This window comes from Drosophila navojoa, chromosome 4 (assembly GCF_054131105.1).
Source record: "Drosophila navojoa isolate 15081-1374.11 chromosome 4, UAZ_NAV_1.0, whole genome shotgun sequence".
Classification (NCBI taxonomy): Eukaryota; Metazoa; Arthropoda; class Insecta; order Diptera; family Drosophilidae; genus Drosophila; species Drosophila navojoa.
This window is the reverse complement of record NC_142892.1, coordinates 4,061,892-4,089,308: the sequence shown is the minus strand read 5'-3', so window position 1 is coordinate 4,089,308 and position 27,417 is coordinate 4,061,892. Positions and strand designations below refer to the sequence as shown.

The 27,417-nt window shown below is 39.7% G+C and overlaps 1 protein-coding gene across 1 annotated transcript in view; it reads left to right on the top strand.

The window, feature by feature from the left end:
- Nucleotides 1-27,417, top strand: part of Con (leucine rich repeat protein connectin) — a 54,310-nt gene that overhangs the window by 12,792 nt on the left and 14,101 nt on the right. Inside the window, exons 2-4 of the mRNA XM_018102427.3 lie at nucleotides 5,257-5,340; nucleotides 14,346-15,365; nucleotides 19,382-19,598. Coding sequence (XP_017957916.1) covers nucleotides 14,379-15,365; nucleotides 19,382-19,598 — 1,204 coding nt within the window. The 5' untranslated portion in view covers nucleotides 5,257-5,340; nucleotides 14,346-14,378. The remainder of the gene's footprint in view (nucleotides 1-5,256; nucleotides 5,341-14,345; nucleotides 15,366-19,381; nucleotides 19,599-27,417) is intronic.

Below are 27,417 nucleotides of genomic sequence, written 5' to 3'. Positions count from 1 at the left end.
GCTCTGGTTCCGGAGTCAAGGCAAAAGCAAACAAGAATAGCAGAAAATGTAACAAAAGCAACAACAGCGGGAGTAGCAGCAGCAACAACAACAGTAGTGACTAACAGCAGAGAGAATGTAAACGAGAATGGCGTGAAAAATCAGTTTCATGGCTTTTATGCTGCTGTTTATTGTTGTAAATGAGAAACCAAACTAGGGTGGGGCACACACGCACACAACACACGTTTATGTATGTGTGTGTGTGTGCGTGTGTCACACGGAAATTGTTATGGCCATTTAGCATAGCAAAAATGTAAACAGAGCTTCTGCTTATGTTATTGTTGTTGTTGTCGCTGCTGTTGGCTAATTAATATTAGCGGCTGTTGAACGTTTTTTTTTCTTTTTGGAGCAGGAAATAGGCCAACTGCCGCAACAGCTGCACCTCAACCATTAACGCTGCTTTATTACATAATTACATTAGCGCCAATTGACATATCCATCCAAAAAAAAGCAACAAATTTAAATGAAAATGGAGAGGCAGTAGCAACTGCTGAATTTAGTCCAAATGTGCAGTATTTTAAAACTTTAGTATTTTATAAAGCTGAATTGGTAATTTGTATACAGTATTTTAGCGATCGCAGCAACTGGTTACACGCTTAACAGAGAAGAATTTATGTAAACTTTACAGTATAAGACTTACCATTGCAGAGTAAATGTTATGCTGCATAAAAATAGGATGATAGAGCCATATTTTATTTGTTGTTTGAATGAGCACTTTATGCACTTGCACTGTAAATAGATATCAAATGTTGAAGAGCATGATAAATAAGTAAAATCATATATAAAAGGATAAATGTGCACTGCATAGCATACATTTGAGCATAAACTTACCTAACTAAAAAAAAAAAATTCTATGTAGCATATTTATATATATTCAGGGATTATGCATATGCATTTCACTTCCACACACTTCCATTAGATGCACTGCAAATAAAGAAAAAAATAAAATTTACATACATACCAAATGCAAATTAGGTAATCACATATTCCAAATTTTCTTTCCACTTACCAAAAAAAAAAAAGCAAAAAGTTGTCACAGCATTTTTCATATAATGCATTTATTCACTCTCACATGCGGCACTAACCACTACAATTAGAAATTAAAACACTGTAAATATATAATCAAAATGTAAGTTAAAATTCCAATTTGCAAAGTGCTCAAAAGTAAATTTAACTAGGTGTTCGGCATTTTGCCGCCAAAAGTAGCAAAAAACGCGCCAAGCAAATAATTACATGCAATTTCTAGAGTGTGGCATAGAACTTACCAAATTAAACAAAATAACACGGTTACTTATAATCTACACCTAATGATGATATTTAATACACATTACTTTCACCAGCTATTATATTAATATTTATTTTTTGACACACTTGTTGCACTCACTCACTCCACTTAGATTGACCGTTCCAACTAGACTAATTGCAGCTGTAAGGACAAATTAGCATAGCCATGCTAATGCCGACTTACAGAGTCCAATTACTCAAAAGGAAATTTTCTTATTGATCGAGTCCTGTTGACAACAGTGCGGCTGCCATTTTGCTGCCAATAAGAAAATATGAATATTAGCATATGAGATAGGTGAATAAAATAAATTTAATTTTTTATTTTTTGTGAAAGTTTTGTACAAGTTAAATTTCAAGTGAAAGTGATCTGTAATGTAGCAGTTGAGCAACATTTTAATTGTTGAAACAGCGCCAATCAGCCTGCCAGGTACGTTTCGACAAAGACTTTTCCCATTTCCTTTTCCAATCAAATAAAAGTTTATAGCTTACCTGCTGAAGCGTAGCAAATGATCTGATTACATTGGCAGGAAGAGCAGCCGCAGCTGAGCCTGTCAAAGGTTAAGTCGAATGACATATGCTTGCTGCCAGCAAATGCTCTTGGCAGATGTTGCTGGCAGAGGCTGCTTACAGAGGCTATTGGCAAAGGCTGCAGGCAGAGGCTGTCAACAGTGGTGACTAGCAGAGACTGCAGAGGCTGTTAAGATTGGTTTTTAGCAGAAGCTGTTAGCAGTGGTTGCTAACAGACTTCTAGCTTCTAGCAGAGGCGTTTAGCATTGGTGCTCCTAGCAGAGAAGCTGGCAGCGCAGCTGACCGACTAGCCGTACTCAATATTAAGAAATAACAACTACGCTGGGGGCAAATGTGTGGAGCAAAATGTACGACAGATTCGCTGGAGCTCGCTCTCGACTTTGCTTTGGGGCTTTCAATGTAAACAAGCGCAGCAGAAACAACTGAGCGTGCCACAGATGAGTGTGCGAGTGAGAGAGTCAGACTAGTAGATACCCTGTTAAAGGGTTTTCAAAAGAAATTTGCAGAGTGTGATAAGTTGATAAATAGGTGTAATGTACATAGAAATATGGATATGTATTTAATATTGATAATATATATAAGTGATAACTGATAAATTCAGTGAACATCTTTTGGCCTTCTTACGCATAGCCTCTTTAAGACACTTAGTTGCATTACAGGGTATAACAAATATTTAACTCGCAAGCGATACGCGGTGTATTCCCGGTATCCAGCCTGTGTGGGTGTGTGTGTGTGCATATGTGTTTGTGTTTGTGTGTATTTGTGTGTGCTTGTCTGTGTAGCAGCCACAACACTTGTCCCCGCCCCCTTTCACTTTGCGGGCATCCTCCGCCCTGGCGGCAACTTGTAAACTTTTCCGCAACGCTTTATTGTCGACTTGCAGGCAGCTTCGAGGTTTGCCCCTCCGCCCCCTTGGCCCAGGGTTTTGCGTCTGTCGCTTATTTGTCGCAGCCGTTGAGCTCAAAGCTTTGGCTTGTTACACTTTATGAAATCAGCTGCAACCTCCACTGCGGATACCCTGGGAAATCCTCCCTCCACTCGCAAGTGTTTATGTTTGTCTTGGCTAGGAGAAAGGCGAAAGGCGAATGGCGAAAGGACCCTAACGCTGTCAAAAGTCACATCAAGTCCTGCTCCTGGCAATGCATAAGTGTCTCTTCTTCTCCCTGCTTGTCTGTGTGTGTGTGTGTGTGTTTGTTTGTGCTTCACATAAACTTCAACTGGAAATTGTGCGTAATTATATTAAATTTTTATTGCCGCACATGAAATGGAAACGTTTTGCTGCAATTTTCGTAAAACTTCTTGAAGCTTGAAGTTCTCTTCTTTATTCACTTGCAAATAAGAGATTAAATCTCAAGGGAAGAGGGCATGGCTTTGAGCTGCGACAGCATAATACTCCTAACGTTTGCTGCCATGGAAAATGGCTTTGCCTAACTGCAATATTATAATACCCTGTACGAAAGGATATGGGGTGGGTAGAGAAGTTTATTGTTTTTGTTTATGTGAGTGAAATTTTGGGCTGTTTGTATTAGTTTTATGCGGTATCGATATATATATTGATAAACCATTAACTTATAAAGCATGTATCTAACTAGATTTTTGAATTGGAATCACTAATTCTCAATTAGGAAAGGTTAAAAAAAAACTCGTTTTGCTTATTAACAATTTAAAGGGTATCTGTTAGTCTGTCCTTGGCATGGATAACTACAGCTTAAGACCTAGAACTGGCTATCGACTACCTCGATTCTTATGTCAAAACTGTTTTATGATAAAGTAACTGTCATTTCTCACTTAATGAGTATCATCTAGTCTATCAATCTCAAACTATATAACTGCTCATTCGTATTATTCTATATACATGCCGTGCCCACTTGATAGTAAATTGTCATGGATTTTGAGCTTTGGTTCACATTTCTGTCGGTTGCCCTTAGCAGCCGCCGCGCATTGGACTTGTTTGACATTTAGTGGGGCATAGTGGGACATAATGTGGCATAGTGGGGCATAGTGGCGCGTAGTGGGGTCCCAGCAATCAGTTAGATTTGAATGCCACGATATGGCAATAGAGTCGACTATTAAAGAGAATAGGAGGCGAGTCGGAGCCAATCCCCAGAGTATTTTTTGTGCCTACATCAATATAAACATAAAGCTTATAAAATTCCAACTCCGCACAGAAGTCAGAGTTAGCTCCATTCAAATAATGCGGGCATAATTAACAACAATGGGTAAAAAAACTAAACATGATGTGGGCGATAGCCAAACGATTACGATTGCCGACTAGGCAAAAGAAAAAACCAACTACACTGAGAGAAAATTTTGTTGAAATTTTCTGCAAAGAGTGGAAATTTTAATTTATTATCATTTTTTTGAGGTTAAGAAAATATATAACAAAAATATTTTGAATGTAATAAAATATTGAATATAACAAAACATTGACGCGCATTTTTTTCAGTGTACAAAAATCGTATTCCGCGTTTGGCGACTCCTAAACAAGTAATTCGAATGAAAGTAGTATAACTTCTAAGTAGGTGTGAGAAGGCAACTGTTGTATGTATGCATGTGTGTATATGTATGTGTGCGTATCACGTGTGTGTGTGTGTGTGTGATTGTTCAGTCATGTGCTTGTGCTTTTCGACTTTTTTTTCGTAGGCGCAGCAAATGCAATTATTTCGTTTTATACCACAAACACAACAAGAGAATGTTGTGTGTGTGTGTGTGTGTGTCGACCGTGACAATTAAGCTCAGGCTAGGGAATTGCTTCCACCACTCGTCATCGTCGTTGTCGTCCGAATCGTGGACAATGGACACGCAGTAAGCAATGAGCGGCGCGTGGTAAATAAAAACTATTTGAATAACGCGCAATGACCCACGCCCATGCCTACACGCCCCCTCCCGCAGGTGGACACCCACATGTGGGTGCTCTGCTCGGCTCTGCTCAGCTGCGTGGTAATAGTTTTTACGTAGTCGCATGTCCTGGCTCCTCTAACAACTGGCCATGGGCTACAATTACCTGGAAATTAACGCAATTAGATTTGTGCTGTACGCAAACACAACTCACCTGACCACGCCCTCATCCCACAAAAAACCAACCACAGCTGACAATGCGACTAATAATATTATTATCTACCAAATGAGATGTGAGATTAAAGTTGTCAGCATAGACTAGCCCAAAGTTTAGTATTACCTAATGGAACTATTTATGGCTGAGTACTGTGGGCTTAAAGCTAGCTTTAGTCGGAGCTTAAAACAAGCCACAAAGCTCAAATAATTTGTCGTACTTATTTGATTATCTTATAAGAGCATGAATATCTACATATGTACATAAATAAATATATATATGACTGTATATACAGCTGAATTTATCACATTAATTCATGTTTATCTTTCTTTTTTTTTTTTGTTTTCTTGCAGAGCAGCGCATTAGTCAGCGGAAAAATATACTGCTTTACAGAGGACCGTACGTGACGCGGCCCTTTTTATACACTTAATCAAAAGGTGAGCAAGACAGAAGAGCAAATAGTCTGAGATATATACAAATATATGTATGTATGTATGTATATGTGTACGAGTGGGAGAGCAAACAATGGAATGTACTAAATGGAAAACTTTAAGGACTTAGTTAATTAAGTGGTAAAGAGATGAAAGGTAGGGTTAAAATTGAAGCAGATGTGAGGAAGAGAAAGACAGAAAGAGAGAGTGAAAGGCAGATATAATGAAATATGGAATATGGAGAGAGATAGGCAGGCTGGCAAAGAAAACGAGAGAGAGAGAGGGAATGAGTGAGAGAGAGGGAGAGAGAGAGAGAGAGAGAGAGAGAGAGAGAGAGAGCGAGACAGAAAGTAGGGAAGACAGCGATGGAGAATGAGAGAGTAAGAGAGAAGATAAAAGAAATGGACAGAAAGGGAAAGAACGAATTACAGAAAGACTGACAGAGTAAGAGAGAGAGAGAGAGAGAGAGAGAGAGAGAGAGAGAGAGAGAGAGAGAGAGAGAGAGAGAGACTGAAATTCAAAGAAAAGAGGGAGGGAGAGGCATAAAGAGATTTAAAGGAAGATGAGAGAAGAGAGATATATATAGAGCAAATACATATAGAGCGATATATAGAGAGGGAGATATAGAGAGCGAGATAGATAGATAGACAGAGTGAGGCAGAGAGAGAGAGAGAAAATGCAGATTCATAGAATCATGCAAAGAGAGAGAGAGAGAGAGAGATAACCTTATACCATTTTCGAAGTAAAAGACAGCGTAAATAAAAAAGTGAAAGTAGAGTTAGAGGTATACCTAGATAAACCCAAAAGAGAGTTAATTAAAGGCAGAGTGAAAGAGATGGATAGCCGAGCAAGGACAAACAGTCCTAGCGTAAACCGCTGCCTTGAGTAAAGCGGCAGATACTACAGTTAGCCATAGACTTAAAGCCGAGTTAAGCTCATTTCAAATTCACTTTCAAAATCATCAGCTCAGACATGTGCGATAGAGCAGAGGCTATGTGAATATGGGGTGGGTGGTGGGGCGTGGTAGCGACTGGCGGGGCCTACGCCTTTTGGCATCTTCATAATGTTTTATGCAAAATTGTTAAAATATTTGACAGTTGAGTTAAAAGTTTGTACCCAGACGACGACGGCGACGGCGACGGCGACGACGACTCATTTTCGACATAAAATTCTCTCATCAGCCAGTCCGACCGCCCCACCGCTCGCCCGTCCGTCCGCCGCAGCGCCAACGGTCTCATTGGTCTGTATTTATGTTTGTAGTGTTTGTGCTTGTGTTTGTGTTTGTGTTTATATTTTCGGTTTTATGTTTGTCTTCATGAGCATTTGAGCTAAACTGAAGAAATTTATTATATCAGACAGCAGCAGCGGATAAAGCAAGACACATACATACATACATACATACATACATACATACATACATACTTGGCCAAGCTGCTCAACGAGCATGACAAATTTTCACTTTGCGTCAGAAAGTTGCAAGAAACTTGCAGTCGACGGTGAAAATAATAATTTTTCGCTTACCTCTCTCACACCTGCAATTCGTTGTCTCCAGCCCTCTCACTCTCTCTCTCTCTCACACTTCTCTCTGCACATTCTATCTGCATTTTTCTCATTCCACTCGTTGCGTGTCAACGAAAAGGTGAAGGCAACTTGGTCAAACAACAAACTGGCTAGAAACAGAAGACGAAAAGACAAAAACCAACCAAAAAATCCAAATTTCAATGGCTTTCTTGAAAGTGTTACCAAATACCCTGTAATTGGTCAAGAAAAGCGGAGAGAGCTACTGAGCTAATAATTCTTAATGTTATAGTTCTGTGTAGCTATGATGATTAGCAGGTTAAACATATATATATATATATGTAACTAAATTTTATTTACATAAGTAAATAAATATATGAGATATACAAGTCCTTATACCCACTTCATACCAAACTGCAATAGCTATAGTATAGCCAAAGGCAAGAGCTGCAGCCGAGACCCGCTCTACTTATCTGCCGAGGGACAGTTGAGCCAGCCGCCAACGGTTTGGCCCCGCTGCTGCCAATTTGAGCATTAAACAGCTGCCAGTTGGCTTAAATAAAATCGAGGCGGGCAGGCGAGCAGGCGAGCTGACTTCGGCTGGAGCAAACAAATTGTGCATCAAAAGTTAAAGCTCTGCACTTGAGAGGAAACCAGCAAAATGCAAAATGCAAAAAAAAAAAAGGCAAATAAAAGCCAAGCTACGAATTCTAAGTGAAAAAAAAGTAAAAGAAAAAGAAAAAAAAAACTGACAGCCAAAAGTAATGGGGCTGGCTGCTTGGCTCAAGTGCAGTGGGGCGTTTGTGCTCTGTTCTTTTTTTTTATGCAGTTTGTGGGCGTGGCTGGGCGTATATAAGTTTTGCAACGAAAATATGTGTCAACAATATGGCGGCTGGCGACGATGAGCGAAAGTTTCCACTGAGAACTACTTTTCATTTTATTTTGCTGACAGGTATGCTAAAAGCCAAAAGAGGAAGAAGAATGTAACTAGAATGAGGGGGGAGGGGAGGTGCAAAGTAGTCAAAAGTGCGCAGAGAAGAAAAACCAACAGGAACTGCAACAGCAAGGAGAGACACTCGCCGGGACTCGAAGAATTTGGCATAGCTCAGCTTTTAGTTGACAACAGGAGCACATAGTAGCATATAGTATATGTATGTATGTATGTATGTATATATGTATATGTATATGATTTGCAGCGACAGCTGGCAATGACTTTTTCGTATGATAATAATAAACGAACCGGCGAAAGGGTTCACAAATGACAGTCGAAATGTCACATTCAAATGGCAAGCAATTTAATATACATATACACATACGAATACACATACATACATATATTTATGGAGTGCGACATGGCTGACAATAAATAAAGGAGAATGCGAGGGGGGCAAAAAAAAAAAAAACCCAAAACTAATATGACTAAAAGTTTATTCACAGCTGATTATCACGCCCCGCTGAGCGTGGAGCGATGCCATTTATAGCATGGCACGCAGAAGGGTTAAAGTGTAGCAAAAGTTTTTAGTGAGTTTATTTTAGTTGTGTTCTCATTGCCTGATATTTCATATTAGTAAAGTAATGAGTGCAGAAGAGGTGGGAGGGAAGCGGAAAAGGTGAAAAGGTGTAGGAGTTGGAATGAAGCGTGTGAGGAAGGTATAAGAGGAGACTTAGAGTGGAATCCTCCGAGAAGAAAGCAAGATATGAGCCAAAAGGAGGCAACGTAGAGAAGAGCCAGAGAGAGGCAGATAGAGAGAGACAGATAGAGGAAACTTAACGAAGAAACAGGAAGTGAGAGCTTAGAGAGGAGAAAATGAAAATGTAAGGAGATCAAATTCAAAGCAGGAGAAAGAAGAAGATGAAAAGAAAGTAACAGGCGAGATGTACAGACAAATGTATGAAAGCTTAAGATGGGAATTTAAAGAAGCTTTGGGAACGAAAGATAAGAACGGAATAATTAGGAAAATAAAGACAAGAAGAGAAAGGGAGTTAGAGAAAGGAAGCGTGAGAGACAAAGACAGAGAGAGAGAGAGAGAGAGAGAGAGAGATAGAGAGAGAGAGAGAGATAGAGACGAGGAGAGTATATCACATACTCTGCTCTCAGTTCTTTACTCATATAAAATATGAGAAGGCAAAAAAAAGCAAGAAGAAACGATTTACAAAGCCTAAGAGACATAGAAGCAAATATATTAAATGAACTTACAATATTTTCTAGAGACTAGTATAGTTAATAGGCACTAAATAAAGTGAGAAGGTATGAAAAATATCAGAATAAAAACCATGAATGGATGAAATGAATGAAATCTATGTTATTGCTATTTCTTTATGTTATTAATGATGTCATAACATACCATCTTTTATACTATTACCACAGTCCATAACAACTAATATCAGTTAAAAATACATACAGAATTTCAAATGCCTCTAAACTCCCTCTGTTAGTTATTGAAAAGTTTTTTATCAGATGGCAATAAGCCTTCAAAGAAACCGTTTCAACACAATAAATATTCAGATTTACCTTGCGCCCATTCTCTCTTCTATACATACTCAAGACATTTCCTTATCTTTCCACTCCTTTTGACAGATTTAAACTCTTTTTTAATCTAACAGCAGCAGCAGCAGGCAGCAGTCAATGTCTCAATGTGCCGTTGACAGGTGACAATCCATTCGCAAACAAATCAAGCCGAGACGCTCAACTAAGCAAATCAAATGTAACATTTCAATAAGAATAATATATATGTATATAAATATAAGTAATAGAAGGAGGAATACAAACAGAATAGAACAGATGAAGAGAGACAAAGTGAGCGAGCTACGTGCGAATGTCATAACTCGTTTGATTGATGGGCACTTCGCTTTGTAGGGCACTTTGGCCCCTGCCATTGCCATTTGTCAGAGTCCTCGGACTTTTGGATCGAGACATGACTGCACTTTGGTTTATATGGAATGCCGCCAACTGTCCGACGTGTCGTTTGTCCCTTTTTATTTGCGGCCAAATAAAGTAGACGACGGCTACTGGCTTGTCAGCAGTCCGGCCCGGACTGGCACAGCACTGAGCATTCAGTCAAAGTCAAGCACGTCCGCTGGCCAGGGCCAGGATGAGCAGCGTGTATGTACATGTGTGCCATGTCACAGCTTAAAGTTATTCACATGCGGGCCGGCAGTCAGAGGATGTAGCTGCTCATAATGTGAGCGCTGACGAGCAATGATGAGCAGTCGCTCGGCTTGCCGGGTGGGTGGATGGGTTGGATGCCATGCCATGTCATAAACAACAACGACTCCTCTGACGTATAAACTTATTGTTGACAAAACCGCACACATACACATACAGACACACGCGCGCGCCCCCAACTGCGACAGACATATTGTTAAAGTCCTGCTGGTGTGCACGGGCTCTGCCACAGCGGAAGTGTCACCATTTGTCAAATAACGAAAATTGAAAACAATTTCCAGCAGCAGCAGCAGGAGCAGCAGCAGGAGCACGAGCAGGAGCAGCAGCAGCCGCCAATGGGATCAGATTTTTGCCAGACTCTCGGCTTTGCCATTGTCTTCATCAGCAGCTACTCGCACAGCTTTATTTCACACTCACTCGAACAGAATATATATATAAATATACGTATATATAGTCGATGTGGCCTGATAAGCAAACTTTGCTGTGGGGCACAGCACTGCGAGCTATTGCAAAAGAATTGCCAAACGTTAAAGTGAAGAAATTTCCATTCAAGCAACAATTTATATGCTGTTGCTACTCCTGCTACTCCTGCTACTCCTGCTGCTGCTGTTGCTGCTCCTGCTACTGCAGTCAGGGCTCCCTTTTGGGCTGAGCTGACAGCTTAGCTGCGGCTTTGCTCCAATTTCCTAGTGGGTCGACGTCAACAAGTTCTCTATCGCACTTCAGCAGGGGCGGCAGGAGACCCCTTTCCCTTATTGTTAACGCACACACACACACCCACTTGAAACATATGTGTCTACTCCTGTGTGTGTGTGTGTGTGTGTGCGCGCCTCTCGCATGGAAAGTTTAATCGAAATTATAAACAAGAAGACAAATGGCTTCTTGTTGCAATTTGGCCCACTTTGCAGGGCAGCTAAAGAAATGGGTAGGATGGAGCCATGTGCTCTGCTTTTGCTTTCAATGCCTGCTGGATAATTATACCCTGCAGCAATGGAAATTATATTGTGGACAGTTTTGAAGTGGGTAGATTGTTATTGTGGCTAGACTGGTCTAATTGTATTTGTTATATTTATAGGTAGGAGTTGGAGGAGAGCTTTATAAGGAATCCATTATTATTATATTTTTAAGCACTCCCAGTTTTCCAAGGAGTCAAATGTTTCTGTATATATTTTTTTTCTGATCAAAGCCCTAGCACATATCTCATGCCAAGTTACAGGGTATTCCCGCGTCTAGTGCTTGTATTTATTTGGAATTTTCAACAACTGTTTGTCGTCAAGGTTATATTTATTGTGTTTGCTACACACACAGTCTGATTGTGGCAAAAAGTTAGATAGCTCTAGCTCCATCTCTCTCTCTCTCTCTCTCTCTGTGTCTGTGAATTCTTTTGGTTACAAATTTGATTTGCTTGACTTTCACTTGAGTTTTAAGTGTGCTCCGTCCGTCTATTTATTATGCTTACAGTGTATCTCAATTGTTATTGTCTGGCTTGTTTTGCAAAGTTTTTCTGCAATGTTGATAAATGACTTATGAATGCTGTTAGAAGTCACATAAATCACATGATTTATGCATAAACAACAAATTGATTTTTCATTTGCTGACACGCCCCAAGCCCAACGCCCAGCTCCTTGTAAAGCTATAGCAGCTTTGAGTAATTGGCTGTGGCTGTCAGCGACGATTTCCAGCTGCTGCTGTTATGTATTCACATATGGATTGCTTTACGAGTGTGTGTATGTGTGTGAAAATCTAATTACACACACATACTTGCATTGGAGCACACATACATATACATATATGTATTTTTGATTTGCTGCTTGACAGCACACTTAAAAATTTGAAGGATATATAAACGCTTTATCTCTCTGTCTCTCTCTCTCTCTCTCTTTCTCCCACCTTCGCTACCTCTCTCGCTCTGTCACTGTTCACATCGTGTTAGATTCCTCATTTGTGGTTGTGTTTGTCATTTTAGTTTGTGTGACTTTGCTTTGATATTTAAATTGAAGCCATCAAGTGCTACGGCTGCTTGTCTCTTGAGCAGTTAATCCAGCAGCAGCCAGAAACTTTGAACTCAGCACAGGACGGACTCCGTTGCTAAGCCAACTTGAGCGGCGTCACACCATGGCATCGCAGCAGCAACAATCAAAACACTTATCATCATTTTATTTAAAATTTATAACGATAATCAATGTAATGAAGCATGCCAAAGTCAATAAGTCAAATGACTGTGAGCTTTCGGCTTACAGCTAACAGCTAACAGCATACAGCTCTCAGCTTTTTGAAGCTAAGACCACGGCCCTTTCCACTAACTGGTTTTAAGCGTGAAGACAATATTTTATGCAAATCACTGGCGAAATGCCTGAATGCCTGCCTGGCTGCCTGGCTGCTAGGCTTCGATAACGATGACTCACTTGACAACTGCCAATAACTTATTTACACTTCATTATGCCAAGGCACTGAGAGAGAAGAACAAGAGACAGTGAGCTAGAGAGAGAGGGGGGCAGAGCGGGCACATCCAAAAATATGCACAATGTCAGATGTGACTTATTAATTTATTAAAAATACGATCATAATTAGAGAGCACTTTGCCAAATGACACTTAAAATGCAATTGACTAAGGACTAAGGGGGAAGGGGGAGGGTGAGGATGGAGCACCATAGCCGCTGGGCACTTCATGAAGCCGTTCACACTGAGCGAACAATCAGCGACAGTGTTGCAGTTATTTATGAGCGCAATAAATTTGTTTATGTGGGGTGTTGGGTGGATGAATTTTGTGCCCAGAGCCAGCAGAGCGTCAAATGAAGCCAGCGGGTAGGCAGCTGAAAAACAGCCTTGTCATGAACTTTTCTACAGTCGGCATTCATTGAAAAGGCCGGAAAATCAAAGAAAGGCAAGCAGAAGAAAAGAGATAGAGAAACGAAGAAAGAGAGAGAGAGAGAGAGAGTGAGTGAGGCAAAAGAGACGTAGACAAAATGCGAAATGAAATACGAGCGAAAAGTAAAAAGTTAACAACATTAATTAGCATTTTTATGGAGCGCTTTAACTTTTAAGCAGCACTGAAAGGGGTCGGAGCACAATAAATTGAAAGCCGCCTCACTTTTCAGTGTAATAAATGAAATTCGAGACGACGCAATGCCACACCCAAAATTCGAGTGGCGAACGACGTGTTTGTCCAGAATTTGCGCTTTTAATGTGGCATCAAATTTTTGATGTTTGGCAATTCAAAGTTTTTAGTGTGCGCACCAAATGGACGCAATAATATCGAGAGCAAACAGTATTTAATAGCTTTGGCAGGTTGAGCACATAAAGGAAGTGGAAGTGGGAGTGCGAGTTGTGAACAGAGAGAGAGAGAGAGAGAGAGCGAGGGTGTAAAACTAGAAGATACTATGTGGCTATTATAGATTTTGATAGTTTCGAGCGGATGTGCGCGAGTGAGAATTAAATGATTATATTGCGAAACTTTGTTGAAGAGTACAAGTGCAGAGTGTTCAATTGGAAGATATTGCGAATGGGAGTGAATTTGATGATGGATGCGAATAAAATGTGTTATACATAATAATATTTGTCGGGGAATTAATAAAAGGTGACTTAAGATTTATTATGTATTTTTGCTTATTTTATCTAGTCTGTCAACTGCTCAAGAAACTCTGTAGAAAACAAAACAAAGAGAGAGAGATAGACGGAAATTGAAATAGTCAGAGAATAAAAGCGAAAAAGAGACAATTTCCTAACATTAGTAATATTTATTCATTTACTAACATGTTAAAATTAATATATTAAAAATTAATTCTAACTAAAGATTAAACACTGGCAGAAGGGACCTTTGGCTTGAATTCGTAATATGATTCACGTAAATATTCTGTACCAATATATAAAAAATGTATGCTCTGCTGCCATAGATAGCCTAAAATTTTATTATTAATAAGTTAGCTCTTAAATAAATAAATAAATATAAAAATTAAGAGTCCCTCGAAGTCTAGTTAAAATTTCATAAATATTATATGCTTGTCATATTATTTTTTGTAATATTATTTTTTTTTTATCGATAAACGAGAAACTTTTTAACTGTATATATACCCTCTAATTGTAAACTCAACTGACATTCAGCAGTTCAGTTTCATTATCTCTATCTACCGTCTTCCATTACACCCCTTGTAAACCCCCACACCATATCGACGGCTGTTCTAGCAATTGTAGCCACAGTGAAAAATTCAGCTCTGTTCACATTTTCCATTTTATTGTATTATAGCTGGGCCACCTGCCGTCCACTTGGCGCCAGATAAACAAATTTTATTGACTGAGTCATTCGTGGTTTTTGTTTGTTTCATTTTAGCCAAGAGCGAAGTATCCGCGGCCCGCTTTCGCAATGTTGCCGCATCATCATCAGCGCCACAGAATGTGGCGGCTGCTGGGCTTGCTGCTGCTCTTGAGCAGTTGCCTTGTGGCGCCCGCTGGGGCACGCTCGCGGGATAAGGAGGAGCGACGCAGCAATCGTGGACGCAACAGCAATATGGGCGCCTCGGCTTCCGCATCGGCCGTGACCGGCAATAACAATGGCGGCTACTATACCAGCAGCTCGGCCTATGGCAGCAGCGTTGGCGGCAGCTCGTTGACAGGCATCACTGGCTACAACGGACCCATCGATACCACCGGCTTTTGTATGCGACGACGTGATATGAAGCTCATGTGCTACTGCACGCCGGACGAGAATCACATGCCCGTGCAGAAGGCCGAGTGCTGGGTGTTCTCGGAGGGCTTGCATCAGAATGATACCACCTGGACGCGTTTCTATCAGCAGAAGCGTCTGCGCGAGCTCAAGTTCGTCATCCAGAACAATGCACGCCTGGACTACATACCCACCATGATCATTGAGCCGCTGAAGAATCTGAGCAGCATTGTCATCGAGTACTCCCAGGTGGAGATCGTCAAGAGCTATGCCTTTGCCAATTTGCCCTTCCTGGAGCGCATCATTCTGAACAACAATCACATTATGGCCCTCGATCAGGATGCCTTCGCCAATCACATACGGCTGCGTGAACTGAATCTGGAGCACAATCAGATCTTTGAAATGGATCGCTATGCATTCCGCAATCTGCCGCTGTGCGAGCGCCTCTTCCTGAACAACAATAACATCAGTACGCTGCACGAAGGACTCTTTGCGGACATGGCACGGCTGACCTACCTGAATCTGGCCTACAATCAGATCAATGTCCTGACCAGCGAAATCTTTCGCGGTCTGGGCAATCTCAATCTGCTCAAATTGACGCACAATAATCTCAATTTTATTGGCGACACGGTGTTTGCTGAGCTCTGGAGCTTGACTGAGCTGGAGCTGGACGACAATCGTATTGAGGTGAGTGGAAATTGATGTATATATATATATATAGAGGGATGCAATGATTGACATATCTAAAAAATTACATTGTAGAGCAGCAATTGCTACTTGCCCTCATCAGTCAGTCAATTATTGAAGAGAATACACTGTCTACACATAGATAGATATCATTATTTATTTAATCAAAGACAGTCAATCGAACACTCAATCAGTGGGTCAATCAAATAATTCTATATAAAATTTGCTTTATTCGATTTGTTTTTTTTTTTTTTTTGTCATTTTATTTGTGCGACTTGGACTTTTTCTTCTCGGTCAAGTTGATGCCATGGCTTAGTTAAGTGGCCATAAATTGCCGGCCGACCATAAGGAACAGAGGTCAAGTGTACAACGTAGGGCAAGTTTTTGGAGCTGGGGCGCATTCAGTATATCATAAATAGCACATCCTTGGGGGAGCCTGCATAAACAACTTTGTTGTCGGGTGTCATAAATTCAATTCGAATGCCCATTTTTGTGGTGATTTAAGTGGTCAGCTGAGCGGGTGGGGCACAGCCGTCGCCTGGGGTGCAGTTCAAGTATCAGATTCCACTTGCCACACGCTTGGCATACCCGCTGTTTGCCGAATAGGCGCTAATATGATAAATAGATTGGTAAATTATGTTTTCGCCGAGCCGGCCGCACAGCTTAATTCGCAGATAGTGCTCGTCCTGCTGGCTAGCCGCACGCTGTGGCATTATCCTTTCAGCGCCTTTGGTGGCAAACAAATGTGCGGCAGGCAAGTTAATCTACTAACAAAATATTGAATAACAAATCATGGCATAATGGATTTATGGCACTCCTTTTTGGCCATCTGATATGCAAGGATCCAGCCATAAAAATGGCCACAGCCAATGTGTGTGCGAGTGTGTGTGTGTGTAAATAGAAAATGTCGCTTCGTATACTCTGTGCTAAGTCCTCTGCTTGCCTCTGTGCGTGTGTGTGTGTGTGTGGAAGCGTGGGCACAGCGATAAGCGTAAATCCTGCATATCCTGGCCAACATTGTCGTCTTCTCGTCTTTGCTTTTCATTTTGCTGCGTGTTTCATTTTTCCATTTTACAAAGTGCTCGCATATCATGTCACACCCAGACAACTCGCATATGTGTCAGGCCAGTAGGACAAACACACGCACACACACACACACACTCTGGCAGAGACCATCTCAAGTGTTGCTCAAGTGTTTTTGGCCGCCATCTTCATGCGAGGCACTGCTGCTGCTGATGCTGCTGCTGCTGATGCTGACAATCTACACTCCAACTGCGGCTTCGTTCGTTCGTTCTTGTTAGCTTCTTCCTTTATCGGGCATTGTCATAGTCATAATGATTGGCCTTGTTATCGCCTCAGTGTCGCATTGTTTTGGAGACGGGCTTCCTTCAGATTTGCTACCATATCCATATACCATACTTGTGCATATGTTTTGCTTCCTTCAAAAAATAAGAAGAAAAAAATGGAAAATGAAAAAGTAAAGGAAAGGAAAAGAAAATGCCTTTCCGTCTTGCCTTGTCCTTTTCAATAAAAGCAAATTGCGTTGCATGTTTTTGCTTGGGTTATCCATTTCATTTTTCTTTTTCTCCCAACCATGTGTGAACATGTGTGTGTGTGTGTGTGCGCGCTTGTGTACTTCATAAATCATTTGCTGTTAAAAGGTTTAGGTGCCTGGGTTTTGTCTGACACAACATAAAAAGCTAAGCAACTGAGCGGTCACCGAGTCCTCAAAGAGATAAATAGATAAACAGCTAAGCGTCTAAGCATCTGCTTTTGAGGGCCCCCCGCCCTCCCCTTACGCCCAGCATTTCAGCTTGAAATTTTCCTATAAATTTTACATATGCTACGCATTAGAGACAAACGTCTCTTTAATGCAGACAAAAGGCTCTATTAATAAACTATTTGAAAGATATTTTGAAAATAGTTAAAACAATGCTTATTTGCATATAAAGGTAAATGGAAATGCTTTTGTGATGTAGCGATAAGGTAAGCCCCTACTCCTGCTCTTGCTGCTGCTCATGCTACTCTTGTTCCTACTCCTACTCCTGCTATAGATCCTTCTCCTGCTTCTTCTCTTACTCCTGCTTCTGTTCCTACTCCTGCTTCTACTCCTACTCTTGTTCCTACTCCTTCTCCTGCTATAGGTCCTGCTCCTACTTCTACTCTTGCTTCTGCTTAATCTAAAGCTAGAATGTTATGAAGACAAGCCTGCTCCTGCTCCTACTCCTGCTTCTACTCCTGCTCCTACTCCTGCTCCTACTCCCGCTCTTACTCCTGTTCCTACTCCTGCTCCTACTCCTGCTCCTACTCCTACTCCTACTCTTGCTTAATATACAGCTAGAATGTTATGAAGACGACTCAGTCTTGGACTTATATAGGTTATTAAATCTAGCTTGGGCCAGTTTTTCATACTTTTATAGTACAAATATATACATATATATACGATGTACTTATACTCGAAATTGTTCTTTTTTATTGTATTTTATATTGTTCTTTCACCTACCAACTTGAAGCCCAAACTTAAACTTCTTATCGAAACCCTATCACATCCCCTCGCTGCTTACGTAAAATGTTGCTCGTCGAATTTCTGTTTGTTTGGAATCATAATTTTGTTTACGTACAAAATTGCCATAAATAATAATTTTTTTTTCACACAAGCCGATAAATTGGCAGCGGCGCCTTGTAAAAAAAAAAAAAATGTTGCCTCCCATCAACTAACAAAAATAACTCAATAAAAAAACATTTTTTTTTTATGTCAATCAGCGTGGCAAACAAACAAACTGCTCTGATACGATGTGATAGCGCATGATATGACTGTATCTTCATCCGTATGTATTTGTTTGTCTTTGGCGAGTAAGGCAAGTGGAAATGGGAAATGCCAAATGTATGGAAGTTGGATAAATAACGGCACATGTCTCGCTTTGGACGGCTCGCATTTAATATGCATAATTTATCCATTTCACTAGGCAAAGCATATTGAATATTAAATAATGACGAGCCATAGAAACTGAGACAGAAAAAAAGAGCAAAAGAAAGAGAGAGAGAGAGAGAAAAGCAGGGAGCATAACAGAAGTAATGGAAGCTGTGGACTACAGTCAACTTTCGCTGGCGCTTCGTTTCACGAAAATAAACACTTTTTTTTGTCGTATAATAAAATTCAAGGCAAACGAATTGGAACATAGCAGTTGAAAAAAGAAATATGCATCTACATATGTTTTATATGCGTACACACTCACATGCATAAATAAATACGCCAACAAAGACAACACAACAATGGTAAACGAGACAACGAGAGGAAAAATGTTTAAAATAAAAAGAGACAAGCAAAATATTGAAAAGAAAAACAGTGAAAATAATACGCAAAAATGCGGAAAAATGGCAGAAAATATTTGTTTGTATGCTCGGTCGGCCAGGCAAAATATAAAATATCAAGAGAAAGAGATAGCAAAGAATGAAGGGAGAACGAGGGAGGGGCAGAAAGAGAGCGAGAGTGAGTGGTTAGCGAAACGTCGCAAAAATGCTGATATAGCATAAATACAATTATATATGGATACATTTTTAACAAATGCCAATGAGACTTAAATATCATATTGAAATATCAATCGGAAAAAGGGAGCAAGAGCTACAATTTTTTAATAAAGAATATGAATTACTGTAAAGCGTTGTATGCTGATAAATCAATTTGAAGCTCAGGCTTTTGAAATATATATGCATAAATGCCAGGAAGTACAAGGAAGTCTCTAAGGCAGATAAAAAAGACATTTAAAGGCCATGAAGAGCTCGTTGTTATAATTACTTTCCTTCCATGACTCTCAACATGTTCTTTATCATCATTAGGATCATAATTTTTTACATATAAATATTATATAGTCAAGCAATGAATATTTCTTGCACCTCGCCAATCAACGTAGATTTTTTTTTTTTACTTATAAATGTTAATGAAACTTGACTAATTTCATTTTACTTACCAATCTCCCATACAAATTTAAATTGTTCAATCTCTTCTATTCTTACAGCGCATTTCGGAGCGTGCCTTGGACGGTTTGAATAATTTGAAAACGTTGAATTTACGCAATAATTTGCTAAAGAAAATTGACACCGGCTTGCTGCGTGGCACACCGGCTCTGCTGTCCATCAATGTGCAGGCAAACAAATTGGAAACACTCACGTTCTACACATTCCAGCCAATTATGGACAATTTGGTGAACAGCACCAGTGAGCTGTTGGTGTCAGGTGAGTCGATCGCATTGGCTTGACAGACTGAGAACAGAGCAGTGCAGACAAAGCTGATATGCAGGCATTTTATTATAATTACGCATACGCCACGTTGGCCTGGTTGACACGAAATGCTGAGCTCAGTTAGTTTGCAGCCGTAAAGTTTTATGACAAGCGGCCTGTGAGACATTGTCTAAGCAGACAATTAGGCAGGTCACAGAGACATACATAGGCACACTCTCACACACACACACACACTTGCAGTTGGATTGGCTTCATTAAGGAAATGTCGTATCGTCATTGCTCAAGTGTGCGCTTCCGTTCACAAAGAGACACAGTTGCCTAGCGTGTGTAGGAGAAAAGCTATACAGTCATAGTTGTTTAGCAGGCGAGAGAGAGAGAGAGAGAGAGACAGTTGTTGCTGTCTCACTCTGGCACACGGCTAATTGCCTGGGCATTGACAACTGGCAGCAGCCGTGGCCTGGACAAAAACCAAATTAGTCATTAAACTGCAATTTTGAAAGCGAGCAGCAGCGAGTCGAGCTCGGTGCACAACACACCACACATCAAACCACACCACTTGAATAGCCACATTTCCATGCCCCACTTTAATGTCGCACCACTTGACTCGGCTCGGCTCGACTCGACTGCAAAACTCATAACAATAAAATATGTCCTGCAAAATGGTCGTAGGCAGTCTCCATTCGCTCTCACTCTTTCTCTCCCTCTCTCTTAGTGTATGTGTGTGTGTTAATAGCAACAGCTATTAGCGTGTTGATTAGCTCAATTAAAAGGTAAATTAAAGTGAAATATTAAGTGCATACGTTCACATTGTTGTCACGGCCATTTCGCTAGCTGCCAGGACTTTCATATGCAGTCAAAAAAAAAAAAAAAATTAATTAATTAGTGTGAGCTGTAAGTTTTGCTCAACACATATGATTTTTCTGTAAATATGATCAGACAATTTTTTATTAGGCATGCAAGCTATGTTTAGGGCAAGGCAAATTACAACTTGGGATTTTATTTGAATATGAGCAAAACTAACTCGGACTTCGTGTAGATTTTACTTAAGCTCTCAGCTCACTGTATTTGTTTTTATCTATCTTTTTACCCTGTCAAAGTTATTTATATATCGACGTATACACAGCCGTTCATATTCTCACTCTAAATTGTCCAAAAATTATTAAATATTATTTTGACATGCTAAGAGAACGTAAGAGCAGGAATAAGGGCAACTATATAGGGTGCCAGTATCCACAACTTCTCTATTCCATGTTCTTATGAGAAAATTTGAATTCTCTCTTATTGTTATTTTTATTTGATTATCACATTATCTCTCTCTAAATAACTCTCTTTCTCCTTTCAAATCTACACACAATTGGCACACATTCAAATTAAATTGTTGGCATAGAGCTGCATGAGTAAATAGTTGTTTTTATTGGGCAATTTACAAAATATTAATATTACAAAATATAAATGAATGCAATTCCCTACAGTGAATAAACGTTTTCACTTATTGCATTCTAAATTTTGCATTTTTAAATATAACCAAGGCTAACACAAATATATGAGAATTGTTGTGTATGCATAAGAAATTTATGAACCAGAAATTACAGTTAAATAACTTGCATCTAGACCATTCTAATGGAAGGCGATTGCATAAAATGAATATAAAAAATATTTAATAAAATATAAGTTGACTCCAAATAATCGCAATGAAAATAGTAATATTTTCTTAATAATTAATACTCTACATTCTGTATTAATTATTATGAAATATTAGTCTTTTCATTGCGATTATTTAGAGTCAACTTATAGTTGCTAAGGACTTGATAAACACTTTTTCTGTCTGTATTAAATTCATAATATTATTTCTTATAAGAACTAATTGCTCTCTTGATTAATAATAATGTTATTTATGCTAATATAAGCAAAGTTATAAAGCAGAAAATAGCTAGATTTTGTATATCGGCATATACTTATACCTATATAACGTCTCTGGCAAAAGGCACTTTCAAGGCTTCTCGAACACCTTGAAAGCCATTAGCGCTTTGTAGGCAATTTCATTTGTAGCTCAGCTTGGCAATTAGCCTTTTGATGTAACCGCTATGCAATCAGTGGCAACAACAATCAAATCAACAACAACAACAACAACAATAATCGTAAAGAATAGTTAGATCGCCTTGGCCCGTGGAATACATTTAAATATTTAACAACAGCCTTCAAAATCGCATTTCTCTTTCATTTAGCAAAAGTCTCGCACACACACACACACACTAACACACATGCACACATAAAATTACTGCATATGCACAACCGAATGGCAGTTACAAATGCAACTTAATTATCGCACACACTCGCACACTCGCACACACACAGACACACGTAAAAGTGAGTGTGCGAGCGAAATTTTCGCTAATGGTTTGCCATTAGCATGACTTATTTAAGTCGCAACAAAAAACTAATCCCTAGTCAAAGCAGTTCAACAAAAAGATACTCTGTAAAATAATATGTATATATCATGCTACAGCACATAAATATATAACCATTTATTCAGATATAACATATCAAAAGTCATCAAAAGCGATAAAAATATTCATACAAACGGACTTGCATGTGTGATCAGCTCTTTGGGTGATTTATTTATGTACAGGGTATAGGATGACGCTGAACGACAGCAAAGCTGAGCGCATTGGCATACAAAAGCCAAACCCATATGTATTTGTGCGGCTGTGTGTGTATGCGGCCGTAATTGCATTTGAGAACACATACACACACACACACATACTCAAAGAGCGAGTGAGATGGAGAGAGTGAGCGGCAGACATTTGTAAATTGGCTACAAATGACTTCAAATTGCTTTAAACTGCAAAATATTTTCGCATGCCAAAAACTTTTTAATTCATGTGCAGTGATTATGTTCACACAAACACACACGAATACACACACACATACACTCCCTCTAACTTATACAATTTGCATATGCAGTAGCAAAAGGTTGATTAGAATGCTTCATCGAAGCTCGCAAAGTTAAAAAGCAAAAGAGAAATGTTTCTAAAAATATATATAAAATTGTATAATGAAATTTTTTAACTTAAAAGAGAGTTTTCGCAACATTGCTAATGAACTGAAAGAAAACTGGCTGCAGCAAATTTCTATAAAGCAAACGAATTTATCGAGCCATTAAGCTGAATGCATACTTAAAGTCGGTTCGACAGTATCTGTTGCTGCTCAAGAGTCGGCATCAATAAATAAATTAAATAAGTGCTTTTCATTTGCCGTATTAAGCTAGGCCACAACAAAAAAAGTAAATAAATAAATGAGCAGCAGCTGATGAAGAAAAACATTCACGTCTGCTGAAGAGTAGCTTAAAAATATTCTCTCTATGATAAATTTATAGGTTAAAACTTGTCGCAAGCGCCTAAAAGATGCAACACTTTCTTTTGGCTGGTGTTGAAGCATGTGTTGAAGCAGGGCCGACAGAGAGGCAAGATGAATTGCCAAGAGCAACTGCAACTAAGAGTGGTGAATGCACTGAAAGAAAATAAAGACTACGAAAGTTCAGCCTCAGTCTGCTTTAGCCTCCGTTAGAGTCTTCAGCATCCGAAATTTCAAACTAATTTTCTCCGAGTGCAACAGCACATAAAACAAGCAACAAAATTGCAGCTGAACATGTGAGAAACGTCGCCGAGATGAGAGAATGACTCGAAACAGACGTTGACGATGTCGTCTAAGGATAAAGTTGGCGCTGTGGCCATAAAACGTGCCACTTCAGTGGAAGCCTGGCTGCTCGTTTGCTCAGCTGCTCGGCTGCTCAGCTGCTGGCCACATCACATGCCATCGCTACATTCATTTTTGGGTCCAAAGTATTTGCCAACTGCTGAGCGCGTCAACTAATCGAACGTCAGCCAAAATTTCGTGCCAATGTCCCAGGACAAGCACACAGACACACACACGCACACATAGATACAGGTGCAAAGGTGTTGTAGCTGTGCACAACTATTTGACAAATGCACATCAGGCGGTAGCAGCTCTATGGGTGTTAGCCAGGGGGATTTCCATTAGCGGCAGGACAAATGATGTACATGAACTTTTACAGAATTGAAGCACATGCATCAACCATGCCCAGCTGAATCTACAGAAGAGCTGCAAAGATTGAGAGCGAGTGAGAGAGAGTGTGTGTGTGAGAGAGAGAGAGAGAGTGAAGCTCAGTGGAGCACATTGTGATTTGTGGAAGACTTGACTTTTACGTAATTGCCATTGACAGGCATCGAGCAGACGCTAAGCTGATTGACATTGCTGCTGCCGCAGTGGCTCCACGTGCAGATTTCAGCAGAGAAAATGAATTTTCCTGATTGAGGACCAGGTAGCGCATACCCTGTATTATGGGGAGTTTATAGGGTGAACTAGTTGTCTTTTACTTTTTGAAATGGGTATGAGCTAATAGATGTCATGGAGCAGCAAACTATATTTGTCGAAGGGCTTTTAACTTAAGTTTCCCTTTGAGATTGTAGAGAATTTACGTTTTATTAAACTCGACCTGCGCTCACTGTGTAGGGTATGTGCTTAAAGATTGCTTTCAATCGTATTCAAAATGGATATTCCATATTTAATGTGGAAAACAAATTAACTCTTAACATTTTGAATTTCTTTTTAATTAATTTTTATTACAAATTTTATTTACATATTAATTTACACTGAATTAATATACATATTACATTTTTAAGATAAACCATGCATTTATCCAAACAGATAACCGACTCTTATTCCTCCTCTATCATTTATTTCTTAGAGCAAAGTAAAGGCTTCGACATTTGAAGTTTTATTCAATTAAATGGTTATAGATCCGACTAGGAAACTGATATTAATTCATAATGAAATTTTAGAAACCAATTCTTTGTGAAAATCATTAAAAGATTCAGAATAAATTTACTTTGGCTCCACATGGCCAAATGAGAAAACACTGCCAAGCATTCAAATGGGACTTGTCGATATTCCAGCCAAAGACTGATGTGTTCTTGCAGTCTTAAGAGTATTCACACCTGTCATATAACCTTTCACATCAATAAAAGTTATACGCTTGCCTCCCATTCCTGTTATAATAGCATCAAATTGAAAGAGTCTTGAGGCCACTTGAAAGTTCTTCCGTAAATCGGCTTCATTCGAAATGCTTCACACTCATCAGTTGCTAATTTGGCAGGTGAACTGCATGAGTTGCAATGAGAATTGCATTTGGGGATTTCGATGGGGACATTGGACACCTGTGGTCAACTACATATACATACATCTATATGTGTGTAAGCAGAGACTAAGCCCATACAAAATTTCTTTTCTCGCTCTGTATGGGCGTGCAGACCTTTTCGGGAACACATGCTGCCAGCATTTAAATGCCATTTGATGTCTGGCAGCCAAACACAAGCACTAAACAATGCTATGGTTTGTCCTTTTCAAGAACCGTTGCCAATGTATGGCTGTTTTGTGCGTGCCCGTGCCCTCGTGTGTGTGTGAGTGTTGTTTGAACAGTGACTGTAGCTTAGGCCAGGGCTGGGCAAATGCAATGCCAGCTGCACCTATGCCCACGTATTTTGTAAAAAATTTATAGGCACGCCCAGTGCTGTAGCATTTGTTTCAATTCCGTTGGTCATCGCTCGACGTTGGTCAACAACAACAGCCATAGCGGCAGGCCTGCGCCACCCACACGTAGATGCTTGTTTATTTGTATGCGGCTCACGTTTTGTTTGTGTCGTCGCGCCTGTGGCCAGGACCTACGACCATTTCCAAATGCTTTCACTTTAAAGCCAATGCAAGTTTTTTTCACATACATACATACATACGTATTTGCCCAGCAAGCAACACTGGTAATAAATGCGACAACACTCACACCCAACCCACCACAGCCAGCTCAAAGGTTGTGGGGCTGTGGGTTTTGTGTCCTTCTCAATTGGTTCGTTATGCCGGGCGCTGGTCGCCCGGTTGCTCCCAAATCGTTAGCTCGAATTGAATGGTTATTGTTTCGAAATATAAATAGGATTTCAAAACAGAGATTTTTTTCAGCACGCTGCCTCACATACACACACGTAGCCGAGATTCGCATGACGTTGACAGCAGAAAACTGCAATTTAATTATTTTGCTAACAGCTTTTTTGTCTGCTCACTCACCTTTTTGCCAGTTAATAAAGTTTTTGTTTTAGTTTCAACTTCATAAAATTGCATACGTATAATTGTGGTGCACTGAGAGAAAGAAAGTGAATGGACGAGAGTAGAAAGGTTAAACTAAAGTTATTAAGGCCTTCAATTCAAGCAAATTCTATGAAAATCTGAGAGTAGAAAAAGGCTTTTCATCTACATAAGTTTTATGACAGTAAGATTTTCATGAAAGACTTGAATACGCCTTATATAGAATACTTAAAACTGTTGTTGAATTATTTTGATTTAGATTTTGATTTGGATTTTATTTAAAATAAATTCTCTTCTCTGCAAAATTCAGTTTGAAGAGCGATTCGAGCCTTTTTGTGTAGCTCATTTCTAATGCATGTAATGCGATTGTTTCTAGCTTAAAATTGCATTTGTACGAGCCATAAACATGGGCTGACTGAAATGGCAACAATAAACAGGTATTAGGCACTGGCGCCGGGTCCGGAAGCGAGAATTTATTGAAAGGCATAAAACAGTAGAGAGTAAGAGGGACGAACGAACAAGTGATGTTGGCCATAAACTGGACAAATGAGGATGTGACACGCAGCCGGAATTGACTAGCGATAGTCAATGTCAGCGTACCACTGATTGCATTCAATAAATCTATGGCTCAACACTGAGCGATAGTAGTATGCGCAGACTAATAAGTTTTTTTTTTTTTGGCTACGATTTGATTGCCTGTTGAGCCGTGTACATATATACATATGTTTGTATGTCGTGCAGTGACATGCATGCATAAGTAGCATTTCATTTGGTTTTTGGGTACGTTTCATTGCGTTCCATTTGCAATTTGTTGCTGAACGCTGCATAAATCACTCGACTCAATATGTATGCCAGGCTCAATTGTTTAGCCATCCGCACACACGCACACACACATACACTCATTCTATACTCTATAAATATTTTAGAATTCAATTTCCGGCAACTTGACAACTTTGCCACGTTTCTTTTGACTATTAAACCCTGATGCTCTCTCTCGCTCTCCTGGCGGCCATCAATTTAAAGGACTTGTATGTGTGCGTGTGTGTGTGTCATCGCAATTAAACACAAACACACACACACACACACACATCGCTCATTTAGCCATGTTTTTGTACTTTGGCTGTTGTCTGTGCTTGTGGCATGCGTTTAATTGTCTGCAGTTGATGCCGCGGCATCGTTTTAATTACGCACCTTTTCTATGCAAGCGGCAAAAAAAAAACATTTTCAATTGAGTAAAAGCTCAAACTGCATTCACCGATGCCATAAAAAACACACACATACATATATATAGTTGAGTGTGTGTGTGTGTGTATAATATGAAATGCAATTGCGCAATTTGTTTGTGGCCATTTTTCATGTATAATGAGAGCGTACAACAATTTCCTTTCATGTCGCCTGACAAGACCCAATGGCATTAACATCGGCAGCAACAGCAAAATGCACAAGAATGAAAGAGAGAAAGAGATAGAGAGAGCGAGAGATAGCTATCTATGAAATGGACGAAGTTTTAATGCACTTACTTCTACATAGCCTTTTAATTATAGTAAAATATATATAGAGTAATCATTGTAAGTTTGCCTAAGGGAGCTAAGCAACAATGTTTTGGATGGATGTAGGTATTACTGAGACTTTCTTAATTCTATGTCTCTCGACTTCCTCT